Genomic DNA, 22540 nt, shown 5'->3' on the forward strand with positions numbered 1-22540 from the left:
GCAACAGCACACGAAGCCCACCTCACCCTCAATCTGTCACGCGTGTAAATCTGTCGGGTCCAGCTTGACACGCAGGGGGACAATGCACATGCCAAGTCCACAAGAACATGTGCAGCCCTCAGCATCCACCTCTGACTCCTACAGAAGAAAAAAAAATAATAATAAATAAGCACTGTGCTGCTGTAATCAGATTAATTCAGGGGCTAATTTGTTGCCGTAGTAGAGTACGCCTGCCCGGCTGCAGTCAGTAGCTCAGATCCATAACTTATCGAAAGCAGATTAACACGTCAATCCTCCTGCTGGTGCGCGCTAAGAACGCCGAGCTGTGTGGTTGTCAGGATTACTAAAGTGTGAACGTTAGACCGAGGCATCCAGACGCCGGAGCTGTGCTTTAACTCTCCCTCCTGTCATCACCAGCTCGCATCACGGTGATACCTCCAGTTGGGCTTTACATGTTTTAAAATATATTTATATAATTCATCTTATTTCATTAAATTAAAAAGGGTTTACTGTATAAAAAAAAAAGAAAAAAAAGAAAGTAAAAATAGAGGGCAGGATGGTGACGTGGAGGCAGATGGCCTGGAGGCGAGCGAGAATCACAACATCGCGTGTCGATGGCGGCCGCTGCGTCCAGCGTTGGTAAAACTCCAAATGATTGTCGTTAAAGGATGCGACTGCCCTTGACCTTTGACCCCTGCAGGCCTCCGTATCAAACGTCTGACATCTTGACAAACTTCTTCCCAAAATGCTGTTTGAATCCGAGTTTGAAGCTCTGTGTTGCTCCTTTCCAGCTCCCTCGGGATCTCAGATTGTGCGATGCCTCCCGGTGGTGACTTCTGGCAGACAGGCGACACCCCCAAAAAAAAAACTTTCTCCCAATCTGCTAACGAGCTGAACCGAGCGGGGGCGACGAGGGAGGGAGGGAGGGAGGGAGGGGACGTCTGCAGCAGGCCCATCTCGTCCGGCCGTGGCAGGATGGTAAATGGGAGCTGGCGTGATAGGTCCTGACAGCGGCACATTCTTGGCCATGAGCACTAAACTGCCTTTCTTACGTAACCGGCCCATTGTTCCCGCCTCGGTCACTGTCATTAAAATTCATGGGAATCACATGAAAATACGCCCCAGACGAGTGTTTGTGCTGCAGAGGAAGACGCAGGGTTTGGTCAAAAGTCACAATGATGAGTTAGAAGAGTGGAAACACAAGACGCCGACGAGAAGATTGCCGGTCTCGTCCCGGCCTTCGCGCTGTCGCTGCTCTGGAGGGAGAGTGGGAGCTCTCCAATTAACCCAGCTTCTCGTTAACCACTGGGAACACCAACACTCCTTCACACCTATAAGGCTCTGCTGACACTTTACCACCTGTTCATAGCACTTCTGCTATCAAAAGAGGATCACAGGAGGATTATTTATAGCTGCTCATCTGTGAAGAGATTTGAGACAGACGCAAGACGCGCCTCTTTTATCGTCTTCACAGACGTTTTTTGTCTCGTGATCCTCGCCGCAGGCTGCTCACACGGAGCTGAAGTTAAATCAAAAGAACAATTTTCTTTTCTTTTTTTTTTTTAGGTTGCTTCATTCAAGGAGGCTTAACGGTAGTCAGCAAACCTGTTGAGAAACTAGCTGATGAATTCGGAAAAGATTGAGAAGTATGAACACAACAGCATCTAAAAAACGGATTAAGTATATTTAAGATAAGTGATATCTCTACATACTTCTCGTCTATATTGGAGGCTATAAAGCATTTTGGTTTGAGCTGTTGGTGTTACTACCAAAGTTTCCTTGAGCAGAGGATGTGATAAAATGAATTTGAATGTCACCCTCACACACAAGCATGGAGGACAAAGTGCTTGAATGACCACGCTCCATATCCTGAGGTCTTATTTAGACCAGATCAGGCGTTACGTCAACGGCTGTGGCGCCGCGGACTGCAGGTATGTTGGGTTTTAAGGGCCAAAACAAAATAAATGAATACATCTGAAAATATAAATACTTTTCTAGCTTAGAACAGTGTTCTGGGGCTAACTTAAAGTGTGATAAAATAACCTAATCGTGCTGCTCTTCTAGACTTTCTGAATGTTATTGGACCTGTTCTTTCACAACCGGTCAGTTGTCGTTTTCTCTTCTGTTACAACTGTTTCCGGAAAATGTTTGTGACATGAAACATGACGGTAGTGACGTAGGACGTAACGCGTCAGACAGAAATCACACACTGGCTGTCTTGCCTGCGGGAAGAGGGAATGGGGTCAATAGGTTATTATTAGCGGAGTGACCCGCATTTAAAAGACCCGTGTAGACCTGCTAACGTTGGTGGAAAAGCAGTATCAGTTCTGTTCTCCCACACTGCTTGGCACCCTTAATTTGATCTGACGGAGGCCTTTGTTTTCGTCACTTATGGGGACATTACAGGGCTCAGCATTTTGGTCCCCACAACCCTGTCGGACCCCACATCGTGACCCCGGTGTTTGGACCCCACGAATGCAGAAAAACAAGAAGATACACTCACACACATGCTCTAAAAATGATGCTGACGTTCCCACACTGTTCAGATGGAATGATTTATTCATAATCATGATAGCATAATAAAACAATGAACATTGAAAGCACTGACAGTTGAACCCAAGGCCTCTCAAACACAGCATGCACCACCCGGACCCCAGCGTTCACAGAGACACTGAACATTCCTAACGCCAAGAGACGCCTGGCTCCTGAAAGTCCTCCTCTTTTTTAATTTCTCCGCACCAGTCAGTTTTTTCTCCTCCTCCTCCTTTTTTTTTTTTTTTTTAATCCTTTAAATATATTTTGATATAAAAACAAGCCCACATATGATGAATCAACCATGTTTGTGAACTGCTTCTCCCCCTTCTCCTGTTCATGTCCCACCCCGATCCTCCACCTCTTCTCCAGGCCGTATTGGTTGGAGGACGAACGCGATACTGGCCCCCCCCTTCCCAAAAAAAATATCCTCTCTCTTCCTGTTTATGCTCTTCTTTATGGACACTTGAAACAAAAACAAAAATAGTCTGATGGGGTGATGGTGGAGGTGGGGGGAGACAGCACTAAAAAAACGGTTTGAAAACCTCCCTGAAAAAAAAAAGAAAAAGAAAGCAATAAAAAAAGATTCCTTAAAAAAAGTAATTAAAAAAATCAAATCACAACAGTCCAATTGAAAGAAGTGCTGGAGGGAAGTCTGGAGCTCTGTAGACTGGAGGCACTTTGGCACAGAGCGAAGGCCCCACACCTGACACCACGCCGAGAAGGAGGGAGGGGAGGGGAGGGAGAGGGAGAGAAGGAAGGATGGAATGACAAGAGAGAGCTGGGTCGAATTCATGCAGAGCCACTCGGTCTAACAAAGATCCAGGAATGATGGAGAGACGTGGGGGAAGGAGAACGGAGAGCACCTGACAAACGTGGAGGAAAAGGCCAGCCTCCCCTCTAGTTAATGCCATGTTCAGGAGAGGAGGAGGGGAGGGGAAAATAATAAGAAAAGGAAAAAGGGATTGTTAAGGTGAAAGAAGAACTTGGACCGAGAGAGAGAGAGAAAGAGAGAGAGAGAGAGAGAGAGATGGTGAGCAGCGGCAGGTTTAGAAGGAGGAAAGAGCAGCGGCCCGTTGAGAGAAGAGGAAACTGTCTGGCAAAAGCTTTACAACACAAACAGGAAAACAGTCCTTGTATGGAAGCAGAGGGCGGCTGGTGGACGTCTGAGGTCGGGGGAGGGGGCGACGTATGGCAGTCCCACAGGCAACAGGCTGGGCAGGAAGGAGGAAGGTGCTGTGGTCCCTCTCCTCCTCTTCCTCCTCCTCTTCTTCCCACTTTACAGCTGTGCTGGGCTGTGTCTCGCCCCCCTCCTCTCCCCTCCTCGCCCTCCCCCTCCCCCGTGAGCCTCCTCTTCACAGGTACAGCTCCTTGGCTCTGATATGCTGCAGCTTCTCCCTCAACATACGGAAGGAAGGCCGCACCACCGAGTCCAGGGTCCAGCACTGCTTCATCAGGTCGTACACCACGGGCGGGCAGCCGTCTGGGGCGTCCATCTTGTATCCCTTCTCTACCCGGGGTACCACCTCCTTCAACGGCTGACAGACAGAGACAGAACACCGTAGACATGTTGGTCAATACACATCTGATGCAACTGATGATGTGTCTCAACAGGGCTGCAACATCCCAGTCAACAAATACAATATGGAGCAAGTAGTGAAGCACGCAGACATAATTAAATTCATCATTTACGGCACATATTGAGTCACGTACTCATCACCTGCTCCAGCTGTCTAATGGCACAAATCTAATTATTTTCAGCTCAAGAAATTTCATTAAAAATCCTGTAGAAAAGTAAATAAATAATAAAAAATGAACAAAGCTGGTCCTAGCGATGAAGCCTGCCATCTGCTGGTGCAGCTCAGACCTTGGTGAGCCACAGAAATCTGGTGTTCAGGTACTTACAATTCTAGGGTAAGGCACGCGCCCAAAGGAGTAGATCTCCCAGAGTAGGATCCCATAACTCCAGACGTCCGACTTGGTGGAAAACCTCTGTGGGGGTCAGACAGAAAAGATTCAGAGAGCAGCTCAGGTGTTTTCTGCTTCCTCAATCCAACAAACTGGATCAATATTGTGTTATTTTAGTCTATACAAAACATTTTCCAACACAAAATGTAGTCAGTGAGTTTAACTTCCTCCAAGCGCAGCGAGTAATTACATGCAGGTTTCTACGAGTATGAGAAGAAAATGTATTATTGAGGTTATTTCACAAACTCAGAAGTATTGATTTAATCCACAACTGAATAAACAAGCTGTTCTCGTGTGAAAATAAAGTCCAGAGAAAACAAAAGGTGGCAGGGTCCGCCACATAGAAGGGTTGTTTATTCGGTTTATTCAGTTGTGAAAACAAAGAGGGTTTGTTTATTTAGTTTAGGGCACTACAACTTTAAACACAGGCTGGCTTGTATTCAAAGTGCCGGTGGCAAAATATCAGATAAAAAACTGTCTGACCTCATTACAAACACTGTGAGGCTTGTGAAACAAACACTTGTACGAAGAGATGAATTCTATCAGCAGGTTTTGTTCCAGAGCTGTCAGACGAGGACAGAGAGTTTCTTTACATGGAAGGAAAAACACTTTCTAACTCCAAACTTAAATATCCCCTCCTACTTTAAATCTCAGCACGCTGCGTCTGAAGTCACAGTGAGGTGAAGCGGGCGCCACCGGTCGTCGTCTCTCACCTTCTCTCTTAGTGCTTCGGGGGAGGTCCATTTGACGGGCAGCTTGGCGGTGTCCTGTATGGAAGAGGCCTCCTTGGTGAGGCCGAAGTCGCTGACCTTGGCGATGTTGTCGTCGGACACCAGCACGTTACGAGCTGCCAGGTCTCTGTGGACGAAGTTGTTGGCCTCCAGGTACTCCATGGCTTCACACACATCACTGGGTGTCACAGCAAGACAGGAGAGACGATGAGTGAGGATGACTGAGATAACAACGACTCACAGGTGTGCGTCCACTTCTTAATCTGTATGGACACTTTACTCATCCACTCTTTCACTGACAGTGAATATAATTCATGCCAAAAGATGGTGAAGGTCACAAAAAGATACACGACTGCACAATACTTCACATACCTCCTTTAGCTGCTCTGTGTTGATGCAGTTAAAATCTGCATCTAAAATCTAATCACCGCACTTGTCAAACAAGTTCATTCAAAGGTTTCGTGTCTCACACTGAAAATGACTCATGAAACATTTCCTTGTGAATGCATGCATGCGACTGCACGGTGATCCAAGTGTTCTCAATTATGTAATGGTGGCGCTCATTGAAGGTTGTGCCTGGTTACAGCATCAGCTTAATGACTGCTAAATTAAAAATAAAGACATTCAGCCACTTGACTTGCAGATAAAGCTGCTATTTATCAGCCAAACAACCTGCAGGATGCTTGCTTGTGTAAACAAATGGCTCTTTTATGTTGCCAGTCGAGTGCGTGTCACTGCGCTTTTGAAATTCTCTTCAAATCCTGACAGCTGAAGAGCAGCAGTTTAGCTCTAGACCCTGAGCTGAGCTGATTAAACATTTGTCTTTTCAGTAAATGTACTAAGTGCTTGAACGGAGATGAAGAGGACTCACAGTGAGAACTTGAGTAAGCAGTCTCCGCCGAGCACGGTCCGTCCTCGAGAGCGCAGGTAGTCCACGAGGCTGCCCTGTGACACGGAGGACATGGAACATTTCTTAGCACCCCCAAAAAAGTGTTGGCGTGCTGTCAGCTGAGCAACACGGGAACACAATACGTAACAAAAGGTTTTACAACGTGTCAATATACAAATTCTAACTTTGAGGTGGCACCATAATACTGGTTCTCTTATCAAAGAGTTCGGCTGCACCATTTCACTTTTCAGCATCACCACCACTGGGTGCAGGCCGATTATCACATTGTAGTATGTGTTATGTCGAGTAAGGCTAATTGACTCGGCCCTTTCACATTTGTACATTTCTCAAGCATTCAAACTGCACATTAAGCTTGCAGCACTTGATGAATGTCCAATACTGTTCCAAGAATTTAAATATGTACAGACAAAAGAAAAACACAATAGAAAACTTGTGTGACCGACCTTCGCCATGTACTCTGTGACGATGTAGAGACTGCCCCTCTCCTCCACAATTACCCCTAGCAACTGCACCAGGTTGTTGTGCCTCAGTTGTCTGAACAAAACGTAAAAGAAGCAGAACAAGATAAGTGTTATTTTGCTGGAAAACATTAAGATGTGTCCTGTGTGTCCACAAAAGATTTTGTTTCTTGGAGGTCACGTTAACATTTTTTACAGGTAGTGTGAAGGACACATGAACAGTCGGAGGGTCTTACGTCATGACAGAGGCCTCAGCGATGAACGCCTGCGCTGTGGCGTCATTCTTGATACACTTGACTGCCACCTTGGTCCCTCTGTAGTCTCCCACCATCACATCTGACGAGGACAAAGACAAGTGAAGTTTAAGTACAATATCCACGGCGACCCTGGTCTCTGTTATTATGGCTCCGATGTATGAAAATTAAATGATGCAGAGGTCCTTGTGAAAACAATTCCTCACCTCCAAACTCCCCTTTGCCAATGGTCTGCAGGAGTTTCAGCTCCTTTCTGTTCAAGGCCCAGCCGCCTGCCAAGAGAGGACAAACTTCACTTAACAGCCACCGACAATCGTGCTATAAGTCTAATGACACTGCCCTCAAATCATGTTGACGAAATTCATTAGTGAGTTTCACATAAATCATCTGGTCAGGCTACGAGTTCTACTTTGGGAGTGATGCATCTCATTTGGGTGGAGAGGTGTTGATTTATTCGAACATTTAGCGGTTCCCTCTTTCCTGCCTGGTGTAAGAATTAGCCGGGTCAGAAGGGTACGTGAAGAGGAATGAAGAGAGGCTGAGGTGGAGGAAGACTCAGATTGACCTTGAGAGCTGTTGAAGCCCTGCACTCGTCCCCAGACACACACAGATTAATTACCCCTCTGATGATTAATGCTATTAGCACTGTGGATGATAGTGGATCTCAGTAGGGGATGCACGCCCTGTCTGTATTCTGTGCATGTGCCACAGACTTTATGCCTGTGAGGTTTACGTGACAGTTTATAACTTCAAGCGGGATAATGCCCCTGTGTGTGTTAGTGCCAGTGTCCCTGTAGAGCAGTGTAATGAGCTCAGCGTGTCCTTACTCCTGGAGAACTCGTCCTGCGCTGCCACTGTTCCCTCCATCAACTTGGGTTTAATCAGCCTGGTGCAAAGGCCGTCGGCATCTTTGGTGTAATGCTGCGGACAGAGTCAGAGAGAATTTCAATACATAACACAACACTCGACAACAAAAATCTAGTCGTTATAAGTTTCATTGTCAAACTTTTTTATCAAATCTGATCTTTAAAAATTCTCTAACAGCTCACTCTCAGTCTGTCATCCAAGACCTTGAGTTGAATCATCAGTGAATGTTATTCACAGATTAAATCTGAAGGCTGCGTCTGTATACAAGCTTTTGATATGCAAAACAAAAGAGCGGCTGACGCTTCCAGCAACGCTCTACAGAGGAACATGAAGGTAGCGATGAAAAGAAAACTCAGGCAGCGTCAGAAGAGATGATGTGAGGGGGCTCCGTCTTCTTGATATGTACAGGGTATGAGTGGCGTTTGAGAGCAGAGAAGGGAGCATGAGAGAACTTTTATCACAAGCGTCAGTGTTCAAGAGGAGAACAGTAGTCTCACGGGACGACAGAATCTCTGCCTCGTTTATGTCTGACAGAAAAGAAAAACAGAAACTAATTTTTCTACATCTTATAAACACAATTCACTGAAACACAATGCATCTGTCCTGCAATCACAGACTTGTCGTGACGGGAACATTTAAAGAGATTCACAGCTTGTGTAAAGCATCTGTAAAAGGCTCTGCAGTTAGCGCCGTGTGGAGACGAGTGAAGGTTCGTAACATTTATGGTGGGAACCAGCGTCAGAGGAGGAGAGTGTGGGTGTGAGAGAGGTTGCTGCATTTGACCTTTTACCCGCCAAATCACAGCAATCCAAACAAACAAATCCTGAATCCATACATATGCTCATCATCAGGAAGGCAGGTTAGACGAATGCAGATGTCCCATTTTGATGATAAACTATTTCAGGGGACTCAAACATGAATCTTTCTGTCAGACAGCTGAGGTTGAATGAGTGTGATGACCAAATAATAAGACAACAAAAGAAGAAGCAGCTACCACACCAACAGCAATGTTATACAACTGCAGCATGGCGAATTGACCACAGAGTGTAGGATGCTCTGACGTCCACCAGGGGGCAGCATGGTGTTTAAGGGGGTCAGCTCAGATATGTCAACAACAACTGCACCACCCTCTTCACATAGATCGAGCTCTATCATCTGTTATATGTTCAGTGTTTTCTGTCTGATCAGGGAATATATCAAATAAAAACATCTCTGGATGTTGCATTAATACATCTGCCTGTTCAGCACATTGCTTTTCTTACTTGCTGTGGGTTAAACTAAGATTTAAATTATGCTCCACTTTTTGATTCTGTTCTCAGATGTTCAAGAGAGCTGAAATCACATGAGACAACTAAACACGTATAAATCTTTTCGTAAAGATTTTAAAAAACAGGACGATTTGTATATATATATATATATATATATATATATATAGTGATTTCCTTAAATCAATAGTCGCCTTAACCACTGATTAAAAAATAATCATTAATATGATTCATCTACGTTTGATGCAAAATCAGGGAAGTCTACATCAGGAGTTAAAAGAATAGATAAAGTAAAACATGTTTCTACAAATACAGAGTTACTTGAATGATAAACACAATATAATTAATTCAGTTTAATAGTGGAGCTCCTGTCCGTCACTACTGAGGCTACTAAATGTCTAAAATGTAATAATATCATTTTGTACAGAATGTGTAGTAAATTACATGTATTTAACTCAAGTACATTTTCTCATACCAGTTGATGTGAGTGTGTGCGACTCTGATTGTTAACACATTTGTAATCAGTTAAAACCTCAGCTGAGATAAATTGATTAATCATTAACATCCCTCGTCAGCACAAAACTATGTCACCACTGGTTTGACTGTCACACAAACTTTAACCTGAAAGCCCTGTGTTATTTTGTTTTGTTCTTTTATTTTTATTTTGCTTGGTCATATTTCAAGAAGCCTTTTTTACCACCTTGTCATTACAGGTGAAAACTAACCTTTTGGCTAATTTTAACTCGTGTTTTATAAGGTGTTTTTATCAAATTGCACCGTCTCTTCCTAAATTAATACACTAAACTAAATCATCTTGTAATTAAAATGTATTTTTAGTACACAAGGCCACTGAATAAACTGAGTTCTTGCTCATGTATAATTAACACAGAAGGGTGTAATGACAGTGAGTAAAAACACAAAATGGTAGCTGAAAAACAAGCTGTCACACCCTCGCAAATACCATACGGAGCCATCTCTATGTCACCTCACCAGTACGACTGCATACATGTGGCTGACAGACATGACATCACTCTGAATGTAATGATTGGCAGAGAGGAGGCCTGGGTCTGTCAGCTTATACACACTGTATGCATAAATACGTGATATACTACGCATGTGTATATATAGGTTTATGCGAAGCCTTGGGTGACGGACCAATAAGAGAAGGGCAACAGTGAGCAAGCCGGAAAAACACGCAAGAATGCAAGGAATCCTCTCGTAGGCTATTATGGAGAGACAGAGAAGACACAGGGGAATGCAGGCAGGGCAGAGGACGGAGATATAGAGAGATAAATGCAGGGAGGGGAAGCAAAGTAAGAGGTTGAGATGGATAACAAAGGGCGGAGGTATGAAAGCAATATGCCAGGTATACACATGAGGGAACACGGAGAGAGAAAGAGAAGGAGGGAGGGAGGCAGAACCAAGCCTGTAGGGTGTGAACAAGAGAGAGAGGGAGGGTGAGAAGGATCGAGAGATGGAGAGATAGAGATTGTGGGTGGCTGATAACAGGAATGCACCGGGGATGTAGATGCTCTCGGTGCCAGCTGGCACATTCCTGTTGTCCACTTTAAACGCCCCGCGAGGCACAGAGATGAGGTCCAATTAAAAGTGTGATAGACGCCAATCCTGCTCGTCTCTTTATCTGAGCGGATGAAAGGCCTCTCTCCCTCTCCCTCTCTGCCATCGTGTCTCCTGTCTTCGCCTTCTCCACACTCTGTCCTTCCTCTGAACCGGCTCTCAGATAACAGGCGGGGAGTGAGAGGATCACACAGCTTTTTGAAGAATATGAACATGTACTCGAGTCCGATTTTGAGGGAAACTCTACGGGGACAGTGAATGTGTGCACGAGTGTGTGGGTCTCGTGTTGACAGAGTTATGTAATCGTACTGCTGCATGATCGCCTCATTTTGCTAATCATAAAATGATGTCATGAAGATTGAATGTATAAGAAGGTTGAAATACGGACTTCGCACAGAATTATAGATCCAATATGTAATAAATGTTTTAGTTCTTTCAGTCAAAATCACAGCTGATGATAAAGACCTACAGGTGTACAGCAGCATAATCACCAATGGGATGTGAGCTGAGGATACAGTGAGGAATAACGTAGTGCAGTGTTTACTTTTTGGGAAGGTAGCTACAGGTGATTGGCGCTGATATTCAGCATTTTTTTTGTCCAATTGGTGGTAACGGATCTCTACAGAATGCATGTACAATGGGACATCTTCAAATTGCATGTTCTGTACAGCCAACAGTCCAAAAAATATTCAGTTTAGCTGGAAATTCTTACAGCTGAGAGGCAATAACAGGGGAGCACTTGGATGTTTCACTCGAAAAATGATTCAAAGATGTTTTTCCTTTGGAGTGGCATCGATTTGTGGACTAACTTTTTTAGCTCTACAGTAAAACCACAGCAGCTGTTTGACCACGGCATGAATATGTTGTCCTACATCTCAATGACTTTCAAGAGAGAGGAAGTGCCTCATGAACAACATGAAATGTGTGACATTTGTGGGCAGAATGTCAGTGGTCAAAGGTTTCAGTTTCCTACAAACAGCTGTCTTTTTTTACTGCAGTTAGTCTCTCTGTGGTTTAGCTGAACACTTTCAGTTCTCGCTATTACTGGATTTAAAAGCAAACCAACTGATTGGTGCTGATAATGAGATGAGAGTATTATGGGTAATAGAGAAAGAGCAGGAGCTTAAATGCTGCAGTCTCTCACCTCAACCAGCTGCATGAGGTTCTCAAAGTACTCCTCCTCGTCAATGGTGAGCTTGCCGTTGTGGTAGATGATGCGGTAGTGCTCCACCTTGCCGTCGCAGCTGACGCACAGGGTGTAGTCGCCGGGGTAGTTGGTGCTCTCCCTCACCAGGAACAAGCCCGTCTCTGGAGGGTAGAGCAGCCGCTCGGCCTGCTCCCGAGTTATCTTCCCGTGAAACCAGCTACAAGGAGGAAAGACAGGAAGAGGATGAAGGACAAGAGGGGGAGAAAAGAGATTTAAAAACTTAGCTGCACAGTTCGCTTCCACACAAACGGCCAGACACATGCAGAAAGTAATGTAACAATTAAGGACTAATAAGAGACTGAAGTCTGATCCATATGCTGCTTTTTGTTCTTGTGGAAAACAACTGAAATCGTCATCTGCTCTGTGTCAGTGACATCAGCATCAGAAAGCCTTAAATCCTTCAACAGTTAACACGTTTTCATTTTCAGGACACTCGTTCACAATTTTAACCACACAGACAGATCGACATCTTCATATCACAACCCACAGATCTCCTCTGAAATGAGAAGTGAAAAACTGTAGTGTGGCAGTAAGGGGAAGCCGGCAGCAACAGCACTTCCAGTCTGTTCAGCTCGAGCCCTGTAGGGGCGGAGCCGTCCCGACTCCAGGAGTCAGTGAGAAAAGTACCTGAAGCCAAACAACAGGAAACATAGTGCTCATGCATGCATGTGTGCACATACACACACACACACACACACAAGAAGCCAGAAGCAGAGTCGGAAACTGACACGACAGGACTGCAATAACAGGAAAGTGCAAAAACTGTGCAGACAAGGTGGTGTGGGTGGGACAGAACCAAGTCACCCACTCCTGGCCATGTTAAAGGAGACAGACGGACTATTCAACACACATAAGAGTTTAAAAAAAACTACAAACAGCATCCTCTGAGACGGAATAAAGCTCTTGCTTCTTTATTTATAAGCTGGCAGTACAGCGCTGCCTCACCCTCACCATATGGCCCGGAGGATACATCTATAGGTCTCTAATGGATGGATTAGACAGCTGCACTGCAGTGAGGGTGCTTACATGCACTTAAGTATCCTGGCTTTGATATTAGGAATATGGTGCGTACAGAGAAACCTGATTATTCATATCCTGAATTGCATAATCATTACAGTATCCAGGTGTCTGATGGTCTGCATGCAGGTCTCAGCTTCTTACTTCCGTCTAGATTTTCTGACCGAATCTCATCCTCACTCATTCATTTACCATCGGATTTGTTGCACAAACTAACTGCAATGTCGCTTTGAGTTGAAGAGGAACCTGCAAACATGGCAGAGAATAATCAGACACCTGGATTAGCTTCCATATTCAGGTTTCTGAACATCACAGATCTTTACACATTTCTTTTATGCTAACATATAAATATTTCTCACTATGGTTGTGGTTTTGTGATTTTAAACAGTAAAATAATTGTTATTTGTCATGGTTATCTGTAATGTGTCTTAGAGTTCCCATAAAATAAAGTGAGATGCTTCATTCCTGCCTCTGTAGACCAGCGGCCCTGCGCTCAAACACACCATCATCCCATCCATCGATTTATGTCACTCCTCGTGCAGAAAGTAGTATACACTGCAAAGCGGGCCCAGCCCACAGGGTATCTCTATGCTTCTTGGCTGGTGAAGGGGTGGTAATCAACGACTATAATTGATTTAGCCTATTTTGCTGTGGCTGCCTCCGTCACTCCCTCCTCATCCTCCTCCTCCTCCTCCTCCTCCTCCTCTTCCTCCTGCTCCTCCTCTTGTTACTCAGCCTCCTCAGACAGCAGAGGTCCTTGTGGCCAAGCAGCTTAATACGGGTTGAGTTGATTAGATCAGTGCCGGCAGCTTCTCCGATGGACAACCTCTCCTTAACTCCCACTAATCCAAGAGTGGGCGCCAAGCATGGACGACCCCGAGACATACCTCGCCCTTTGGTAGAGGCACACTAGCCGTTCTGTCCGCGGCAATTAACCGCAGTTCTTATACATGACATCATACTGTAATAGAAAAATCACAAAAATGCGGCAAACAGCTCGGTGGAGACACGGGAGGACGGAGGAAACAGTGGAACAGGGTGAACACCCCATCTTTTCTTCGGGGGTGGTGCTATTATGTTTGGCGCATGTCAACCACATGGTGGCAGCAGAGAGAGCAAGCTGTTCGATGCCAGTGAGGGAGGCGAGGACCGTATCTACTGCTGAGTATCAGTGGGTCAGGGTGAGCAAGGGGACAGTAGACCACAGCTGAACCCTTATGTAAGCCAGCGAAGAGGGAGAGGTCTTCTCACAGACATCTGTTAGTGATTCACACACAAAAAAATCAACAAGTCCCTCTGGGTTACAGCTAATGGCTGCAGAAGAACGACTTCTGATGCCTTGAGTGTTTTTTTTTTTTTAACAGTTAACTATGCAGTGATCCCAAAGGAAGCAGTGAGGACATGAGGTCACCAAGTGTAACCATGCAATATATTTTTCCTAATGACTCCTTTTAGTAAAAACCCAGGGCTGCAACCAAAGATTGTTTTCTGAAGTGAGTAATTTGCAGAGTATAATCATGATCAACTGACTAATCGCTTAGTCTGTAAGAAGGTCAAAGAATTGTGAAAATGCTAAACACAATTTCCCAGAAGTCGTCTTGAAATTGCTTCTGTTGTCAAACCAACAGTCCAAAACTCAAAGACTCTTCATGTACATTCATAAGTGACAAAGAAAATGTAATTACATGTTAAAGGGGCACTTTGTAGTTTTGGACATTCAAACTCAGAATTTACAACATTAATGAGGTAATAAAACAAACTCAAAGGACTTATTCTATCAGAGAATACAAAAGATGTTCTCAGAGGAAAATAAGGTCCCAGAACACTGTTTGAAGCTAGAATGGAATGAAGTATGAAGTTGTGTTGTCCTTCAAGGTCAGTTTGTTCATTCAGTCATAAAAAGAAAGACAGTGTGTTTTATTCGTTTGTTTAGTAGAGAAAAAAGTAAGTCAATAAAGAAGTTCAAGTTCAAAAGTTCACCTTTAAAGAGCAAATATTTTATTGTTTAAAGCTTTTTCAAGCAAAAATATAAATCAATGACCTAGAAAATTGCCAATTAATTTACTTGACTTTCTATTAATCAATTAATTGCTGCTGCTGTAGTGAAATTAAAGCAAAATTAATTATCTAAAAATATAATGAGAACTTGGCAACAGCTGTAATAAAGCTGAAACTTGAAGCTAAATCTACCACTGAGTTTAGTATTTCAAGCTATTGTGTTTCACAGTTAAACAGGGCTAATTCAAAGTTCCCCTTCAGACCACACACACACACAAACACACAGACCACATACATACACACACACACACACACACACACACACACACACACACACACCACATACACATACACATACACATACACACACACACACACACACAGACCATATACACACACACACACAGAGACACACACACGGTCATCAAGCCAGAACTGGATGACCCTATGACCATATTTAAAGCCGTGTGGACAGGCAGTGTGAGTGGTGGCAGGAGGAGAGGTTAAAGCTTTCAGCAGCAGTTGATGAAGTGAGACAAAGAGGGTCAAAAGTCCATTTAAATGTTTCCTGCTGATGTTACAGTGACATACCAGCGGCTCTATAAGCGCTGCTCAACTACTGTTAACTCTCGTGCTAACGACCGTGTAAAAGTTTGATAATCAGACTGATCTCTGTATCTGTGGAGAGCACACTCTCATTAGGATGTATGGACTTCCTCCTGGGGTTATAATGTGGTAGATCAGCACAACTCAGCACAACTGCACAAGGCAGGGCCCTAAAAATCTCAAGTTAAATTTGTCTTTTGGGAAAATAAAAGGAACAACCAACAACAACAACAACAACAACAACTGACACATAGACTTAACAGTGTTTTCTGTAACAGCTCGGAGGCACAAAACTGAAAATCCTAACTTTATAAACCCTGCTGGATTCATTTCGACACAGCAGACAGGGGAACATCCTAAATTTCCTCATATCACGCTGAAATGAAAAACTTTCCTCTAAACTGTGAAGTTTTAATACTTGTTTATTACCACTTGAGGGATGCACACAAACGCTTTCAGATGACAGCATCTCATAGCCATGTGATGATCCTGTAGCAGCTTGTATGCTCTCAGCTTTCCTGTCTCGCCTCATTTGCATATGCCTCTCGTTATGTTTTCCTCTTTTTGAAATAGCTGCCGTTTCAAAGGGCCTGATTCAAATGCAGCGTGCAGCTGGTGCTGGCCTCGGTGGCAGAAAGACACAGACGAGAGAAGACACAGAACAAACCAAAAGGCTGTAAGAGATGGAATTTCCATCTTTTGATGCCTTGGTTGACTTTTGAAATCAACACTTCTTTTTCCCTCGCTGCAGGGGACCGAAGTGAACGAGGGTAAAACAACTTGTTCACAAACTTGAGGAGGAAAGAGCACATGTGGCCTATATGTAGCAGACACATAACCATAGTTTAAATGGTTATTTTGATTACTGGCATATTGTTCATGTTCCTATATTATACTTCAGCATTATGCATCATCATTTTCCTACTTACTGTGAATAAACCTGTTGTGATGCACTCAAATTGTGTGTCACTTTTATAAGTATATCTGTTTCTCCATAAATACATTCAACATTCAAGAATGCCAAGACAAACAAGCACACAGACACAAACTGTTATGTTGGGTTTCTCCTCCTGTGGAACTTACGGCATAAGACTGAGTTTCCCTCCGGATTTGACTCCTTCTCTTTTCTGGACATAGTTAGCCGGGATGGTGCCCTCTCTGCCCACTGTGTTCCTCGCTCTGTACCAGTTTGGATCCTGAAACGGCCACACACACGACAACACAACATTATTATTAATGCCATTAATCGATGTGAAGTACTTCTGTAGGTGAGGAGTATCGCTGTACTGCTTCTCCCACTGTAAACACACAGAGGTGAGGGAGTGGGGTTAGAAATCTATAGTGGATGAAGGCGCTGAAGCTCTATCAGTAGCCAGAGAGAGCCAGTTGCTAACAGGAACCACTAGTATATTGGTTCAGATTTTGAATGCAATACAAATAATCTGCATACTAATCTTAAAACAGTGTTACTGCTTGCTGAAACAATTTATTTATATTGGGTTGCTGTTGCTCTGCAGCCTGTAATCTGAAGGTCAGTGGTTCAATCCCTGGATCCCCTGGCTACATGTCGGACCCTAAATTGCTCCAGATGAGCCTGTTGGCACCTTGCATGGCAACCTCTGCAATCAGTATCTGAGTGGGTGAATGTGACAGGCGTTGCAAAGCGCTTTGAGTGATCAGTAGACTGGAAAAGTGCTATATAAATGCCAGTCCATTTACCATCTACCATGTGAAATTGCTGTATTGGCTATTTCAGGCTAGAGGTAGAACAAGCTGTCCTTTCAGTCGGTAATCATTATTATGAGTCGGTTTCGGGCACAAAAACAAAATGAATAATATGAGGAATAGTAGACAACTTTAGCTCTGCTGATGTTGCTGTGGGTAAAGCAGAAACATGCTTAATGTAGATTAAATAAGTTAAGAATAGTACTATTTGTGTGACTGTCCTGCAGATCTAAGATGACATAGTCGTATCCTGCAAGGTCAATCGTTTTTTTTCTTCTTCTGTAGACTTGTTTCAATATTCAGAACATGATCAGAATCTGACGAGACAGAAGCTATGAAATACAATCATATATACATCATTAGGAAGTCATTAAAGAAGTTTTTCAACAATTAACTTCTAACACATTCTCAAGAACAATCGTTTGACCGTGATAGCAGCTTTCAGGGCTAATGTAGTTTGAAGTGATTTCTTACCCTGGTGACTCCAATAATGGTCAGTACATCTCCTTTACAGAAAGGCAGGTCCTGTTCGTTGGCAGTCTGGAAGTTGTACTTGGCTACACACTCTGTGCCACTCGACCATGGTGCCTACATCACACAGCACAAAGAGGAAGGAGCATTGATCACAGTGTGGTGGTTGATTTCATTCAATTATGAAAGTAACATATCTCACAATGCTATGCACACGGGGGTAACAATGTAAACCCCTGTGTGAGTGTGCCTCGACAACTAGTTGCACTAATTGTTAATCAGTCCAAATACTATAAAAATGGCAGCTACACGCCTAAAATGTAAATGATAGAAGGATAAGAGTGCTTGTCGTATTCTGTCTGCGCTGTTAGATCAGTGCAGTAGTGTGATCAAAAACGAACCACAATGGATTGAATGAGATGAAATGAGAAGGCAGGAGTACAAAGCGGCAGGTGTGTGTTTGAGCTGGATGAGGTCCTCGTACAAGCTGCGTTATTCCTGACAACACAAGGAACAGCTGAATGTGTGTGACACCGCCTCAGCCGGTGCTACATAATGAGTTTGGACTACTGGTGGTGACGACTGTGACAGAGGGAGATGTGGATACAGACAAACCTTCCTTCTCCACTGTTATTATTTTCCTTGTGCTCACTTGAACCCCTTTATTTATGAGAAATGGGTTTTTTTTCTGGAGAAGTGCTGTCGAAGATTTCAGTAATTTAAAATGTAGCCTTGTGCAACACACAGAGATACTGGGGAAAAACCTCCAGCTAGAGCCAACACAGGCTTTCACTGGAAAGAGCCACTAATCATGTCAGTTTTATTGGGATCTGCCAACTTAAAAAAAATGACTAATTCATATGCTAAGCATCTTCCCACAGAGGTCGACTAAATGCAGTTTGTCATTCCTGCTCGACATTTATTCACCTCCTGAGTGACCTACGGGTCAGCTGGTGGTTTACTTTATTTGGTTGCTTTTTCACCGGATGGCTGGACGCTGATAGATGCACAACACTGACGGAATTGTTGACCTTTTGGTCGCAGGTTGGTAAGATTACCATTAGGTCATACGGCTGCACCAAGAAATATTCGTGTCAGTAACATTTTGTGACCTCTTGGCCTACAGAAACCCACTGGACAGATCTGGAAATGAAATCACTCATAAGCCAGACTCCCACCGAATCCAAAATGCATTATGTTGCTAGAAACCACAGCGTTTCCTGTCCAGTCGTGTCTAGAGGCTCTAAATATGCTGAGTAATATGACACAGTTATTGATTGTGAGATGACAACGTGAATTATTTATTGATGTTTAGAAGCTTTGTCAAACACAGTCAGAACTTCAGAAAGGAAGTCAGAGACAAAGCATAAGCAAATTTATTCAAAACCTCATACACCGGAATATATCTTATCCACATATTTAATGTGATTTAACCTCCGCAAGGTTGGTAGCGAATCAAACGGGTTTAGTTGGATTATAGCCTCGATTTTGAAAAGATGATGATATTTGAATTTTTCTTCCTGAAATTTTCACCTGATTGTAGAGAAGCACTGTTGTGAGACAGACAACTCAATCTGAATCAATAAGGACATGTTAAGGCAGCGGATGCAGGAGGGAAAGTAATCCACCTCTGAGGCTAGCACTTAGTTTAACCACTGAGACGGCTAGGTAATAGAAAACCACTAAATCTGAGCCAGACACTTTGATGGATGTGTGTGCACCAGCTGTGTGCATTAATACATTACTACAGATATTTCAGCACCTCGGTGTCTCGCACAGATCTCCTTGCATGTTCATGTACAGTATGCACACATCTCTGTAAGTGCTTGCATGTTACTTAACTTTAATTCTTTCAAGTAGTTGCTGTGAAATTGACACATATTACAGTTTTATTGTATTTCAGTACATTTTGATATCATAAAATGGTGCATATTTTTACTGATCTTCTCAGCATCTGTGGTGACACTGCATGCAACATATTGCTGAAACAATCTATTGATTACAAAATAATATGTATTCACCATCAATTTCAATCGCTACTTAGCAAAAACACAAATAAATCTCATTTTCCAGCCTGTGCAAACTCGAATTGTTCTACTTTTTATATGATTCTAAACTAAATTGGAATGGTTTTGGATAACTTGTTTGATAAAACAAGGCTTTTAAAAGATATGTGACAAATTTTACAGACCTAGCAATTCATCGAACAAACTGGCTGATTAATTGGCGATGAAACTGTTAAGTTGCGGTTACTTCCTCGATTTACCCTTCTGAAGGATGACTTCACCTGAATGAAATGCGGTCTGGGTTGCAGATTCATAGTAAATTGGGAAGTACCAGTTTTGAGAAGAGTGGCAGAGGACATTACATGAGCCAACAAAGACGACATTCTTAAATTGTTCTATGATTCTGGGAAGAGTTACACAATAAAAAAAGATCAGTCATGTAAGTAACCTTCAGCAGATCAATGAACCGTGTGTCAACATGTTTAATAAAACAACAGTAATAACATCTGACAGCTTGTGATGGAGAATATTAACCGGGAAGACAAGACTGTACTGGTGAATCAGAGGGGAACCCTGAACTGCACATATATTTACATGTCTATGCCTATATCTGTGAATTGCTAATTCATTTGATCCTGCTTGAGATGCCTTTGGCAGGGCTTTGGTAATGGTTCCGACTCGTGAACAAAGATGACCGGGCTTTTGCTGTCCAGGCCCCTCCAGCTGTGGATCTCAGGTAGACGATCTCAGTATCTCTCCTTAAAATGCACTTTTATCTTATGGCTTCTTCATAACTGATGGTATTTGCTGTTATTTTACATTGTTTATATCTTAAAAATCTGCAATATCACAGTTAAAAATGGAACCAGGTTGCAGAAACACACCCTCCTGACCTCGTTCTGCTGGTGTGGCTGCTAATGTAAGAAGCCAGCACCGACAGATGCTGATTATTATCTACTATTTGTTGAGATGCGTGTAATTGTAAGAAACATAAAAGGGATGGTATCTTAATTTGCACACTTAGGAACCTGTTCCACCGGATGTTATATGTGAAAAAATGCAATGTGTGTTTCACTTACGTGCATCCCAGACATGATGAAGGGAATTGGGCAGCAGGTGTCCTCAGGCAGGTAGCGGTCACTGTTCAGCTGGTACCATCAGAGCTGTAAGAACAAAACAAGGCATAATCAATAATCTGATGACTTTATGGGCTAAATGCGGAAACACTGTGAAATATCCACAAAAAGTAGGTCACAGAGAAGCATAATCCGCACAACATTTTTCTCTCCAGGCGTGCAGAAGAAGAATGACCACTCCAATTGTTTGGCTCTCAAATTACAAGACATTGTTTTTTACCTCTGTTTATGCTTCTCCTTAAGTTGGGGAGTGTAGTTCAACTGGTATAAACACAGAACATGGTGTCTGTGTCTGCAAACAGTTCGAAGAGATGTGAGGGCCATAATGACAAAAATACCTTCATTATATGTATGCCATTTTCATTAATTTGACAAATAAAGTTAGCTGCTGAAAAAGGGATAGCAAAAACATATGCTGCAAGCTTAAAGGACACTTTCTAACTCTTTAATTATCTAGGTTTGCTGGAAGTATTATACAGATTGGATGCAAAATCTGAAATCCTGTAACCATAAATGAGAGGAAGAGGCTCTCTGGTATTAGCCAAGTCTATTAAGTGTCTTGGCAGCAAATTACTAGTCTTTCAAAGGTGACCTTGATATAGTGAGAAAAAGGAGAGAGAGTGAGCTGCCGAGAGAGAGAAGGGGGAGCAGAGGGAGCGTGGAGACGAGCGTGAGGAGTACAAAAAGGAGTCAGTGCGGATGGGCGTGCGCCAAGTCTGTGGCCTTAAAAAGTTTCAATTCCGGACAACAGTGAATCTGTATCAGCATACTAAATATTACAAGTTTGCCGGTAGAACAGTAAATGAATAAGGCCTTTCGCACTGGCCTCCATTCAAAGCATCTCGCTTCTGACCGGCCAAGAGAACAGGAAGTTGAAATGGGAGGGAGAAGGAGGAAGTAGCTGACGCATATTTTCCAGTGCTTCGTATGAGGGAGGGCGGGGTTAGAGTTGGGGTTCAATGCGAGCATGGGCACTCTGGTCACTGCCTTCGTTCAGACTGACTACACCCACATCAGTGTCATGTCAGAGGAGATCAATAAACACAGAAAACAAAATTAGGACTTAAATATTCAAGCTAAAAATGTGTTTTTTTGTTAGGTCTCCCCTCCATTTGATTTTCCCCTCATGTCTGACGTGGATACAACTCATAAGAGCCCAAAGCTTTCACTGTGATTCAGCCTGTTTCATGGAAAGTAACATTTTGTCCCCCAAGCGTACGCCAGTTGTTTTCCACTTACAAAGTAACTCAGTGCTCTGTGTAATTTTAGAGCCATGAAAATGATGCATCTCCTTCAGAGGGCCGGGCTACTGGCTCGCATGCTCCCTGAGCATCTATGGCCAAGCTTCACAGCACTTCCATATCCTGTGTTGAAACAGGAAGGAGCCTAATTGCAGACCATTGCAGATCTGTATGCAAACTGACAGAGCCAAATATATCCGAGGCCGAGCTGCTCTGCTGCACCCAGAGGGCACCCGCTTCTTTCCCTTTGCCATTCTTTGCGTCTAGAGCGGTGCTGCTGGAACAGAGCAGCGCGGCTCACCAACCCACAGCCACGCTAGCGAGCCAATAGAGGAGAGACAAGTGAGCGCTATTCTTATCTCTCTCCAGTGCTCAAGAATGCCTTCAAGCTATTCAAGAGCTTCAGCATCGCACTGCTCACATCGCTCTCCTCAGGGTAGTCGAGTGGTGCTGTGTAAAGACTGCCAGTGAAAAGAGTTCTTCTTCAATTCAATTTTCCAAAGCAGACCGTCGGCATTTGGATACCAACACTTCATTGAGTTTCTCGCATAGAACAATAAGGTTCCAACA

General features: G+C 43.5%; 1 protein-coding gene across 1 annotated transcript in view; it reads right to left on the bottom strand.

Moving 5' to 3' along the window:
* Nucleotides 1-2541: 2541 nt before the first annotated feature.
* The window catches only part of cskl (c-src tyrosine kinase-like), a 45254-nt gene continuing 25255 nt past the window's right edge, over nucleotides 2542-22540 (bottom strand). The window contains exons 2-13 of the mRNA XM_030415186.1: nucleotides 20673-20756; nucleotides 17591-17704; nucleotides 16475-16587; nucleotides 11708-11927; nucleotides 7681-7774; nucleotides 7060-7125; nucleotides 6836-6935; nucleotides 6585-6675; nucleotides 6103-6176; nucleotides 5214-5409; nucleotides 4438-4524; nucleotides 2542-4070 (exon numbers count right to left, since the gene is read on the bottom strand). Coding sequence (XP_030271046.1) covers nucleotides 3888-4070; nucleotides 4438-4524; nucleotides 5214-5409; nucleotides 6103-6176; nucleotides 6585-6675; nucleotides 6836-6935; nucleotides 7060-7125; nucleotides 7681-7774; nucleotides 11708-11927; nucleotides 16475-16587; nucleotides 17591-17704; nucleotides 20673-20687 — 1353 coding nt within the window. The 5' untranslated portion in view covers nucleotides 20688-20756 and the 3' untranslated portion in view covers nucleotides 2542-3887. The remainder of the gene's footprint in view (nucleotides 4071-4437; nucleotides 4525-5213; nucleotides 5410-6102; nucleotides 6177-6584; nucleotides 6676-6835; nucleotides 6936-7059; nucleotides 7126-7680; nucleotides 7775-11707; nucleotides 11928-16474; nucleotides 16588-17590; nucleotides 17705-20672; nucleotides 20757-22540) is intronic.

Source organism: Sparus aurata, chromosome 4 (assembly GCF_900880675.1).
Source record: "Sparus aurata chromosome 4, fSpaAur1.1, whole genome shotgun sequence".
Classification (NCBI taxonomy): domain Eukaryota; kingdom Metazoa; phylum Chordata; class Actinopteri; order Spariformes; family Sparidae; genus Sparus; species Sparus aurata.